Below are 12,949 nucleotides of genomic sequence, written 5' to 3' on the forward strand. Positions count from 1 at the left end.
TTCTACCTTTCTGCATTTCATTTTGAGATTTTTATGCTCCAATACATTGCCAGGTTTTGTGTGGGTTGCATGTACCACTGAGAAAAAAGTATGTCCTTGTTTGTCTCCATTCAATTTTCTCTAAAAGTCTATCATACCTAACTTTTCTAAAATTTTATTTAATCTCCTTAACTTCTTTCTTCTTTATTTTATGATTTGATTGATTTGATTCTGAGAGTTCAAGTTTGAGATCCTCCACTAGTATAGTTTTGGTGTCTATTTCTCCTCTAGGAATTTGGATGCTATGCCACTTGGTGCATATAGGTTTAGTATTGATATTACTATGGTAATCCTAGGTCTATGGTATCCTTTAGCAAAATGTACTTTCCTTCTGTATCTCCTTTAATTGTCTATTTTTGTTTTGCTTGATCTGAGATTAGGATTACTACCCCTGTTGTCTTTACTTCAGCTGAAGTATAATAGATTCTGTTTCAGCCTTTTATCTTTATTCTGTTTGTATCACTTGTAAACAGCTTGTTGCTTGTTGTTGCTTTTAAACAGCATATTATAGGATTCTGTTTTTTAATCTAGTCTGCTATCCATTTCCATTTTATGGGAGAATTCATCCCATTCACATTCACAGTTAAAATTACTCTTATGGTATATAAATGTTATGGAATATTATTATTGTATAAGACATGATTTCCAAGAGGCTTGGAAAGGCTTACATGAACTGATGCTAAGTTAAGTGAATAGAACCAAGAAATCATTGTGCATAGAAATAGCAAAAATTATATGATAATCAATTCTGATGGACTTGAATCTTTTCAACAATGAAATGATTCAGGCTGGTTCCAATGATCTTGTGATGAAGAGAGCCATCTATACCCAGAGAGAGGATTGTGGGGACTGAGTATGGATCACAACATAGTATTTTCACTTTTTTATTGTTGTTTGCTTGCATTTTGCTTTCTTTCTTATTTTTTCCTTTTTGTAGAAATTGTGTATAGAAGAATTGCACATGTTTAAAATATGTTGGATTACTTGCCACCTAGGGAGATAGGGGAAGGGAGAGAAAAAAAAGTTTGGAACACAAGGTTTTGCAAGGGTGAATGTTGAAAATTATCTAAGCATGTGTTTTGAAAATTAAAAAAAAACTTTATTAATAAAAAACAAAGAAAAAATAAAAATAAGGAAAAAAATAAAATTACTAACTCTGCATTTTCTGCTTTCTTATTTTCCCCAAGTTATACTTTTCTCTTTTCTTTTCCTATTTCCCTGTTCCTTAGTATTTTGCTTCTGACTTAATTCTGCCTCAAACAATCCTTCCCTTTTACTGTCCCTCCTTTCTTATTCCTTTTCCCTTCTACATCTGTTCTCTCTTCTATTAGCCTCCCCCTTTCCTTTCCCCTTTCCTCTCCTTCTTCCGTATAGGGTAAGACAAGTTTCTCTGAGTTAAATATGTCTAATATTCTCTCTTTAAGCCAAATCTGATGAGATCAAGGTCCACACAATGCTCATTTCTTTCCCTTCTTTCCCTCAATTGGTAATAAGTCTTTTTTTGTCTCTTCATGAGATGTAATTTACCCCATTTTATCTTCTCTTTCCTCTTCTTTCAGTACAAACCCATTTCCACCTCCAATTTATTTTTTATGTCATCACAATAAAATCAAATTATAGCTATATCTTCTAAGTATACTCATGTCAGAAATATAATTCTCAAGAGTTAAATATATAATTTTCCCATATAGGAATGTGAACTTTATAACTTTTCAAAGAAGCAGTTATTTTTTCTTTTCTTTTTACCTTTTTATGCTTCTCTTGATTTCTGTATTTGAAGATCAGATTTTCTGTTCAGCTCTGGCCTTTTCATCAGAAATAGATGAAATTCATCTGTTTCATTGAATGTCCATCTTTCCTCCTGAAATATAATGCTTAATTTTGCTGGATAGTTGATTCTTAGCTACAATACAATTTCTTTGGCCTTCACAATATCATATTCCAGGTCCTTTGATCCTTGAAAGTGGAAGCTGCTAGGTCCTAGGTTATCCTGATTATGGTTCCTCGATATTTGAAGTTTTTTCTTTCTGGCTGCTTGCAATACTTTGATCTGATAATTCTGAAATTTAGCTATGATATTCCTTGGAGTTTTCATTTTGGTGGTCTTTTCATGAGATAATTCTTTCATTACTTACTTTATCCTTTGATTTTAGGACATCCCTTGATAATTTCCTGAAAGATGTTGTCTAGGCTCTTTTTTTCATTATGGTTTTCAGTAAGCCCAATAATTCTTAGATTAGCTCTCCTAGATCGATTTTCCAGGTTAATTTTTTTTCCAGTGAATATTTTACATTTCTTCTATTTTTTCTTTTTTTGGAGGGGGAGGTTGTCTGACTGATTCTTGAAGTCTTCATTGAGTCATTCATTTCCATTTGTTCAATTCTAAATTTTAGTGCATTACCTTCATCACTTAGCCTTTTTATCTCTTTTTGCATTTGATCAATTGAAGTTTTAAATGAGCTATTTTGTTCACTGGGTTTTTTCCATTTCATCAGATCTATTTTGTAACGAGTTATATGCTTTTCCCTTTTCTCTAAATCTATTTTTAAGGCATTTTCTTCAGATAATTTCTGTGTTTCCTTTTCCAAACTCTCAAGCAAAGTTTTCATTTCCTTTCCCTGTTTTTCTTGTAAAGGATCTTTTTAAAGCTCCTTTTTGAATTCTCCCAAGAGAGCCTTATGAGGTGGAAATCAACTCAAATCACCCTTTGGGGCTTCATCTGAAGATGATTTGCCTTTAGCATCCTCAGAGTTTGAGGTCTGTTCTTCTCTGTTTCCACAAAAACTATCTATGATCAAAATTATTTTTGCTTTCCTCCCTCATTTTTAAAGATTGAGGTCTCCCTTAAGGCAAAGGAGAGATTATCCCAACTTTCCTCTATAGTCATCACTTTACACTGCTCTGAGGCCAATGCTGCTGTGCTTCCTGTGCTGGACGGGCATGGCCAAGTCCCATGCTATTCTGGGATCAGGGGATCACTATTTGCCTTTTGTAGTTGTGTTGGCTGTCTCAAAGCTAATCTGCTGATCCACTGGTTTCTGAACCCGGACAGAGTAGCCAATGCTGCTGTATTTTAGCTAAGAGTCTCCCTGTAGATGCTCCATATGTGGATACCACAGTGCCCTGGGTCCCTGTACTGTGCCTGTGTTGGCCACCTCCTCCATGCCTGATTGAAACAGATCTTTTCTGAAGTTCTTCTAAAATATCTTCTGCTGGAAATTTGTTACATTCCAAATATTTGTGTGTTCTGTCACTACAAAATTAGGTCAGAGGCTTTATCTGTTGTCGATCTGAGGGAAGCTAAGAAGAGCTCAGCCAAAGGCCTGTCTATTCTCTACCATCTTGGCTCCACCTCAAAGAAATAATTTTTAAAAACAAGAACTATTAAATTCAATGACCAATCACAATTTCAGAGGATCACTTATGAAATATGCTATTCACCACATGGTAAAGAGGTAAGGGGCAAAAGAGGCAAGATGAGATATATTTTTGGACATGGATATTGTTTTGCTTAAAATATTTTTTAAGAGATTTTTCCTTTCTTCCCATCTTTTTAGGAAGATTAAATAACTACTTGTTAGTTGAAAAAATAAAAGTAAAAAAATTAAAATTAAAAACATTTTAAAAAGAAAATTGAAATTACACAAAGAGAATGACTAAAATATTCATAAATTTTGACCCAGAGCTTGCCTTTCTGGTTATATTCAGAGTTGTGCTTTAAAATGTTTAATACTGGCTCTCCTTAAAAGAAAAATATATGTAGCACACAGTTTTAAGTTTAATTTGCATTTTCCCCCTTCATTTTTAAAAGTCTAGTTAATTAGTAAAGAAATAAATCAAGCCTTAATTTGTAACATTCATTAATTTCCAAACTGTAAATGCTTACATTGAAAATTTAACCATTAACTCTCATAGCCAACAGAACCTGGCTTTTACCACATTGATGCATATATCCCAAGAAAGTCAAGAACAAAAAATCCTCATGTACCACAAAATTTTTTAGTAACATTTTTTTTGTAGTAGCAAAGAACTGGGAACAAAGTAATGATATAAGTTCTAGCACAGGGAATGATTGTATATTAAAAGAAAGGATATCATTGTGTTATAGGAAATGATGATGATAGAAAAATATGGGAAGACAATTGAAATGATGCAAAGTCAAAACAGGAGAACTAGGAAAACAGCATATACGATAACTACCTTAAAGAAAAAGGAAAAACAACAAAAACAAAAACAAAAAGAAACAGCATGTTGAGAAATGATGACTAGGATTAGTTTGCATGAACAAATATGGGAAGATATTTTTTTTCATTTTGCTTTTTGTAGAGGTAGGGGACTATGGGTATAGAACACTCCATATTATGTCAGACTTTTTCAAAATGTTGATTAGTTTTGCTAAATTTCTTTTTTTTTCTTCCTGATTATAAGGAATGCTTCTCTAAGAAGACACAAGAAAAATGTTTCATTGAGAAATGTAGATAAAATAAAAACAAAAGATATCAATAAGATTTTAATTTGTAAAATGCATTATTCTTAGCATTTTTCAGTGTTTATTTGCATCAGCACAAGTGCTCTTCTCATCTTTTTTTTTTTTTTTTTAACATGCCCTTTATAGTTCCCTACATAGATACTGAGGAATCAGGAAGACTTGAAGTTAAATTCAATCTTAATGTTTACTTGACATAATATCTATTTTCCAGGATTATCATGAGAATCAAATGTGATTATTTTTGCAAAGTGCTTGGCACAGTGCCTGATACATAATACAGATTAATAAATTTTCTTCCTTGTCACTCCATTTTTTGATATGGAATAAAATAGATGATGAGAGATCAATTCCATTTTTTAAACCTGTTGTTTTTCTTTCAGTTCAATTTTTAAATAGACTTGGGATAGTCTGACTTAATTGGATCACATAGAGTTTTCTTACAAATTATTTTTCCCCCTACTAGATACAAGTGGAACACTTGCATTGTACAACTGTTATCTTTGACCTTCTCCATGCAACCAGTACAACTTTTTGAATTCTATAGTTCTCTGATCACGTGTTTTATTTCTGTTCTTCAAAGCTTCTCTCTTGTTTTAATGTTGTAGGAAACTGAGAATCATTATGTATCTCTGTTGTACTCTGTGTGATACTTTCAATTTTTTGGAAATGTCTCTATTTTATGTTTCATGGTCATATAACAAGTAGACTTGATATTAAGGAAATGGAACCTTATTTAAAGAAAAAGTTGAGATCACCAGAGGAATTTTTGCAATTTCCTGAATGCAATCTAGCCTGCTCTCTTTTAAAAAAATATTTATTTCTGAGCCAAATTCATAGTCATTTGTATTGCCTATTCCAGATATCCTCATGGATAAGATTTTTAGGGTGTCCATTCAATTACATGGAGTAACATTTTTTATCTCCTTGAATTTTCCTGTATAGTTGATTGGCCAAATCCTTTTGAGTGGCTACAGATTTCTTCTAGGAGGTTCTACATTTTGGGGGGGGACTTCATATAACAAGCACAACATTACACACAAACAGCATCTGGAGCCCCTCACCATCCACAGGATCTCTTTCTGCAACTCTGTGCTGGATTTCCTTGATGCTATGAGCATTGTTGGAACAGATTTTATACTTGTTTAGGTCTTGCTAGATGCTTAGATGAAAAGGTTATTAAACATGGTAATTTTTATTACTTTCAAGAAATCTTAAATGATTTTAATACATATATGGGATACATATTGTTAAAAGAGAACTTTTAAGGAGGCATTTTGCTCCAAGAAATCAATTGCTTTAAAAATCAGTTAATGGAAACTATGTCCTGGTTTAATTTTATTATTTATTTTAAGGAATCTTGAGTAATTTTAATACATGGATAGGATACTCCTCATTGAAAGAGAAATTTTAGTGTGAAATTTTGTTCTAATGAATCAATTGCTTTTTAAAAATCAACTAATGGAAATCATGAATTGTTTTGTCACTAAACAGAGTTGTTATTTTTTTTCAAGAAATCTTAAATGATTTTAAGACATGAAGAAAGAAAGCCTTTATGGTAACATTCTGTTGTAATGAATCAATTGCTTAATAAAAACTACTAATACTAACAGTGGAATCTGTACTCTTCACAATTTTTGGTCAGTTTATAATGATAAAAATGTGGTTTTCTGTGGAAAAGCACCTGGAAAGACCTGTCTAGTCCCATCTAATATTTTCATTGAAGATGATACACGTATAAATGATTCTCATAAATATTTACATTGGTGATAAAATAGCCATATCATGTAATTCTTGATGGTCTTTTGGTCACTCTTCTTCAGTATGAATTGAATTTCACATTTTACATGCCCATTGTATCATTATCTTCTTCATATTACCTGTGAATTGATGTCTCACTATCCTCATATTGTGTCACTTCAAACATGAACTTTTTCTATATGTAGTTGTTCTGATAAAGTTACTTTGTCCATCTTCATTTTCGCTAGTTTCATTTTTTATTTTCTATATTTGTATATCTGAAACTGTGACATGAGAATCCAAATGTAGTGGTTTAAATATACTTTATGGCAACAAAATTTTTTCAATGAAAAATAACTGCAGATTTTTTCATTTTCTCTTTGTCCTTCTTGTTTTCATCCTCCAATAATACTGAGATGACTTTGCTTAGTTTGGTTTTCCAGCAAGCTTTCTTTAATCTTTCTTTTTTTTTTAACCTTCTATTGCCATTCATTATTTCATGAAAATTTGCTAATAATTCTTTTTCTCAAGACTTTACAAATTATTTTATTTTAGATTGATTTTGGTTTGGCTGCCATGTTTTTGCATGTAGCAATTCAATAGTTTGCTGACTAATGTCCTTTTAAGTCTCTTTAGGTGTCCTTGTTATATCTATTTATTTATTGAACTATATATATAGAATTATTATGACACATGCTATTATTCTTTCTTAAATTAACAATTTTTATTACTGATATATTTGAATTTGTTCAACTCTATCCCATATCTTTTTCTCATATTTTTTCAATTTTGTACTAATTCTTATATTTGATGTTTTATGAAGGGATAGAGGTATCCCTTCTCCTCTAGAAAAATTTGCAGATGAGTTTATATATTCTACTGACCATTATATAATCAGTACTGCCCTGGAGTATCATGTATCTTATCTTGGCAAGGATATTAAGTGTTTGTGAGCTGATCTACTTTCTAGGCTTTTTTTGTTTTGTCCTCCTCAATGTGGTAGTTGCATCCTAGTAGTTACATTTTTGTAAATAATGATAATTCTTGTGGATATTTGCTCTTTAACTCATCTTTTTGGTCACCAACAGCTTGTTTAAATCATCAGGTTGGAGTTCTTTCATTTGTATGCCTTATCTTATTTTCATCTCTTCCCCTCTTACAAACTTGATATTTTTTATCTTTTTAATAAAATGTCCATTGTCAGACTATGCAAATAATAAATTTGGAAATGACTAGCACAGTGGTAAGTAGAAATTTTCTTTTCATTAATTAATATAGCCAGTTTCATTTTCTGTGATGTTATTTGGTACTCACCATGTTTAGTGTCTTCTGATTCATTTCTTGAAGAAATTATTTGTCATATATAGTTATGACATATATAGTTAGTTCTATGTAGTTGTCAAATCTTTGATTTCTTTATATTACAAAATATTTTTTCTGATGGTTTTTACAATTCCTGTAGTTATCTTGCATTGGAGTAACGAAGTCTTGATATTTAGTGTGTGTGTGTGTGTGTGTGTGTGTGTGTGTGTGTGTGTATATATATATATATATATATATATATATATATATATATAACTTAGAGCAGCATATGGAGTTCTTTATGGAATTTTTCTGCTTCACCATCTTGAGTGAATATTGGTACATAACGTATTTTCATGGTGATCTTTTTAAAAAATAATTCTAATGAGTTCTGCAAAGTGTGATGACCAATTGGATTTTGCATTGATGTTTCTCATTGCCTTTGGCTACAACCTACATTGCCAGCTCATTTATTTCCCTGACAATTGGTCAACCATTTTTTCATTTAAATGAATTTTCCTTATGACTTCTAGTTTCATATATAGCAAGTATGCCAATACTGATATGGTCCAATTTCTCCAATAGTATGCCAACAATTGAAATAAAACACATGTCTATATATTTAATAGAACAAAAAAGTATTCTCCATGAAACTGCATATCTGTTATATATGATTTTTTTTCTTTTAAAACTCAGCATGAAATTTAAAAAGCAGTCCTGCTTGTCTCTGATGCTTTCTACCTTCCTTCTATTCTTATCCATGTGTTACGTCTTCTTTCTTCCTCTATTTTCTTTATCTCTTTTAGCCTTTTCTTTCCTTACTTTCCTCCCCCTATCCCTTTCTTTGTTCCTTCCTTCCTTCTTTTTTCTCTTCTTTCCTTCCTCCCTTTTTTCTTAGCACCTGACTTTCCTAGGTTACTGTGGCCATCCTGAAGAAAAAATGAAAACAAAATCTTCTAGCATAGGATCTGCTATGCTCATCGTTTTTGGGTAAAAACATCATGCTTAGAACAAGAGATAATTTAATAGCTATACTAAAAAAGTATGTTCTAAAAAAGTATGTGGATGTTAGTACCTTCTGTGCCTCTTAAAAATCTTTTAATAGTATTTTATATTTCCAAATACATGTATACATATACATGTATATTTCCAAAAACATGTAAAGTTTTCAACATTCATTTTTTGTTCTAAATGTGTTCCAATTTTTTCTTCCTCCCTCCCCTACCTCCCCCTCTCCAAGATAGCAAGCAATCTGATATAGATTAAATATGTGTAATCCTTTTGAACATATTTCCACATTTGTTATATTGTGCAAGAATAGTCAGACTAAAAGAAAAAAGATAAAGAAAAAACAAACAAACAAAAAGATGAAAATATTAAACTTCAATTCACATTCAGTCTTCATAATTCTCTCTCTGGACATGAATGGCATTTTCCATCCCAAATCTAATGAAATTAGCTTGAATCACTGCATTGTTGAGAAGAGACAAGTTAATCACAAATGATCATCACATAATCTTGAAGTTACTGTATACATTGTTCTCCTGGTTTTGTTCTCTTCACTCAGCATTAATTCATGGAAGTCTTTCTAGACTTTTCTGAATCATCCTACTAATCATTTCTTATAGAACTTTTTTTCTTATATTCCTCTACATTCATATACCATAACTTTAGACATCCTCTAATGATAGGCATTTACTCAATTTCCAGTTCTTTGTCACTTCTAAAGAGCTGCTATAAACATTTTTTTTTGCAAATATGGGTTCTTTTTCCTTTTTTTATTATCTCTTTGGGATAAAGACCCAATACTGAGATTGCTGGATCAAAAACTGTCCCTTGCACTCCTAATATGCTTATAGTGCAACCTTTTATGTCTAAATCATAAACTTATTTCAACCTTATCTTGGTATATGGTGTTAGATGTTGGTCAATGCCTAGTTTCTATCATGCTATTTTCCAATTTTCCCAGCAATTTTTGTCAAATAGTGAATTCTTATCCTAGAAACTGGAGTCTTTGAGTTGATCAAACACTCAATTACTATAGTTATTGACTATAGTGTCTTGTGTACCTAACCTATTTTACTGCTCCATTACTCTATTTCTTAGCCAATACCAAATGTTTTGATGACTGCCACTTTATAAAGTCTTATAAGGCATTAGGTCGCATAATGGCTAGGCCACCTGCCTTTGTCATTTTTTTTTCATTAATTCCCTTGATATCTACCAGATAAATTTTGTTATTTTTTTTTAGCTTTGTAATTTTTTGGCAGTTGGGTATGACACTGAATAAGTAGATTAAATTTAGTAAAATTGTCATTTTGTATTAGTTCAATCTACCCATGAGCAATTAATATTTTTTCAATTGTTTAAGTCTAATTTTATTTGTGTGATAAGTATTTATAATTGTGTTCATATGATTTTTAGTTTTATCTTGGCAGGTAGCTTCTCAAATATTTTATATTTTCTATAGTTATTTTAAATGTGATTTCTAATTTTATTTCTTGCTGCAGAGTTTTGTGCAAAGAACATATGTCAAAGACTTATTTGGGTTTATTTTATATTCTTTAACTTTGCTAAAGTTGTGAATTGTTTCTGGTGGTTTTTTAGTTGATTCTCTAAAAATTCTCTATATATCATTCTATCATCTGCAAAAAGTGATAATTTAGTTTCCTCATTATCTACTCTAATTCTTCCAATTTCTTTTTCTTTTCTTATTGCTAAAGCCAATATATCTAGGACAATGTCAAATAATTGTGATGATAATGGGCAACCTTATTTCACCCTTTATGTTATTGGGAATGCTTCTAGCTTATTCCCATTGCATATAGTGTTTAGGAATAGTTTTTAGATACATACTACTTATCATTTTGATAAGGAATTTTATTTATTTATTTTGAACAGACAATTTGTTTTTCTTTCTTTCTTTTTTAATAGCTTTTTATTTACAAGTTATATGCATGAATAATTTTACAGCATTGACAATTGCCAAACCTTTTGTTCCAATTTTCTCCTTCTTCCCCCCCACCTCCTCCCCTAGATGGCAGGATGACCAATACATGTTAAATATATTAAAGTATAAATTAAATACAAAATAAGTATACATGACCCAAATGTTATTTTGCTGTACAAAAAGAATTGGACTCTGACATATTGTACAATTAGCCTGTGAAGGAAATCAAAAATATAGACAGGCAAAAATATAAGGATTGGGAATTCAATGTAATGGTTCTTAGTCATCTCCCAGAGTTCTTTCTCTGGGTGTAGCTGGTTCAGTTTATTACTGCTCTATTGGAAATGATTTGGTTCATCTCATTGCTGAAAATGGCCAGGTTCATCAGAATTGATCATCATATAGTATTGTTGTTGAAGTATATAATGATCTCCTGGCCCTGCTCATTTCACTCAGCTTGATAAGGAATTTTAAGGAAAACTCCATTTATTCCTATTCTTTCTAGTATTTTCCCTGCCTCTTTTAAAATAATATTTCATTGTTGCTCTTTTGAACAAAATTACTGTCACTTTCTAATGACTCTAATTCATAGAACATTTATTATGAATGAGTTTGGTTAAATAATACACAACTATTCACTGTCTCTGAAAATGTATATTTTCTTCTACATATATAGTCTACTACCTCTGCACCATAAGGTAGAAGGCATACTTCATTCATCATTGTCCTCCAAACTCACAACTGGATTCTTTCTTGTTCAGTGTTCTGAAGTCTTTCAGTATTGTAATTGTGATCGTGATGGAAATTTTTTGTAGTTTCTGTTTACCTTGCTTTATGTTATTTTATATGTCACCCTTAGTTTCTCTGAATTTGTCATAATCAGTCACTGTTTCTGCTTCAAAATCTCAAAAGAACCTGTGATATCCTTGATATCTAGGCTTTCTCTTTACCAATTCAGATTGTTACTCATTCATCCCAATCCATCCTGTGTGGTTCTTGTCAACACTTGTCTAAGTTTGGTGTAGGATGTCTATCCAATGTGTTAGAAGCCTTACTTGCTTTCTATTGTTGTAAGGGTGCAAATGCAGTTATATGGCTGACCATCCATTAAGCCTCATTCTTGCCATATGACCAGCAATCTTCTCCTTTTTTGGTGACATCTTTTGTATCTCTTCTTTGAAGTTCCTCATTAATTACATGTTGCAGTCTGCTTATACTAATCACACTCCATTTATCTTTTACATGATAGTAATTTTTAATTCTTCAGTGATAATTGTGTTCAATTCTTGTCCTTATATCAACATATATAGAATGTTAGCATTTAAAAAGGACATTTATTTGTATTTTCATGGGAAGCATTGGCTACAATTTATTAATCCAGTTGCCAAGCAATGTATATCTATTTTCCTTTGAGTTTCTTCAACACTATTTTCTGCCACTCTTCTAGTTGAATTGGATCAAATGGAACTAAGGATAATTTTATATTTTTACTTGTTTGTTTCCTAGGTTACTGTGGCCATCCTGAACAATCTGGGTTGTGGGCCTCTGCATATTTACTTAGGCTGTGCCATGAATTCTAGCCACAGTGTCTTTGCAGCACCATATTTTGAAGCTATCCTAATATTAAGGGATCTTGCCAGAGCTAGTAGTTTGCCTTCAAAAGTTCAAAGTTTTCTTCTAGCCATAATGAGGCATTATAGTGAGATTTTTTATAGTTCCTACTTCTGAATGGGCAGGTGAAAGATGTTTGTGAGTGTTTTAAGGATCCATCACCTCAGGTAAGGATGGGAATAGGGATTGCAAAATGGATTTTTTTATTGGATTCATAAAGCATAATGACAAACTAGCTTTGAACAAGGAAACAATTTCATTGAGTTTGATTTGTCAAAGAGATCAAACTTAGGGGAGAAGGGTTAAATAATCAGCCTTCCTCAGGAGAATAAAAAAGAGAACATTCTATGGCAGTTGAGAGTGGGGGTGGGTGAGAGAGAGTGGGAAAAGAGAGAAAAGACAAAGAGAAGAGAAAATAGAAAAAAAGAGACTAGAGAAGGAAAAAAGAAGAAAGAAAATGGAGAGAAGGAAGTAGAAATAAAAGAAAGAGGGAAGAGAGAAGAGGGGAGGTAAAGAAGAAAAAGAAAAGAGTGAAAAGAGAAAACAGAAGATTAGACTTGGTAGAAGGAGAGAAAAAAGGAGAGAGAAAAGAACAAAAAATGAAATAAAAAGTAATAAGGAAAAAAGAAAAAGTGGAAAGAGAAGGAAAGACAAAAAAAAGAGAAAAAAGAGATAAGGAGATAATTGAAGAGAGAGGAAGCCACAACAAAGGAAGCTGAGCCCAAGAGAGACAAGAAGCAAGCCTATCTAGGGCAAGGTACCAGGTAGGATAAAGAAACAAAAAAAGTCATGACAACAGTAAAAAATGATCCATGAAGCAA

The 12,949-nt window shown here is 31.8% G+C and overlaps 1 protein-coding gene across 3 annotated transcripts in view; it reads left to right on the forward strand.

Annotated features, from left to right (window-relative positions):
* Positions 1-12,949, forward strand: part of PDILT (protein disulfide isomerase like, testis expressed) — an 84,145-nt gene that overhangs the window by 18,227 nt on the left and 52,969 nt on the right. The window contains exon 1 of one of the 3 annotated variants that reach the window (XM_052001556.1): positions 11,865-12,295. The exons of 1 other annotated variant lie outside the window; for it this stretch is intronic. In XM_052001556.1, the coding sequence (XP_051857516.1) occupies positions 12,261-12,295 (35 nt within the window). In that variant the 5' untranslated portion in view covers positions 11,865-12,260. Of the gene's footprint in view, positions 1-11,864; positions 12,296-12,334; positions 12,893-12,949 lie in introns of those variants that run through there. One more of the 3 variants, XM_052001564.1, reaches the window with a different exon arrangement.

This window comes from Antechinus flavipes, chromosome 1 (assembly GCF_016432865.1).
Source record: "Antechinus flavipes isolate AdamAnt ecotype Samford, QLD, Australia chromosome 1, AdamAnt_v2, whole genome shotgun sequence".
In the NCBI taxonomy this organism is placed as follows: Eukaryota; Metazoa; Chordata; class Mammalia; order Dasyuromorphia; family Dasyuridae; genus Antechinus; species Antechinus flavipes.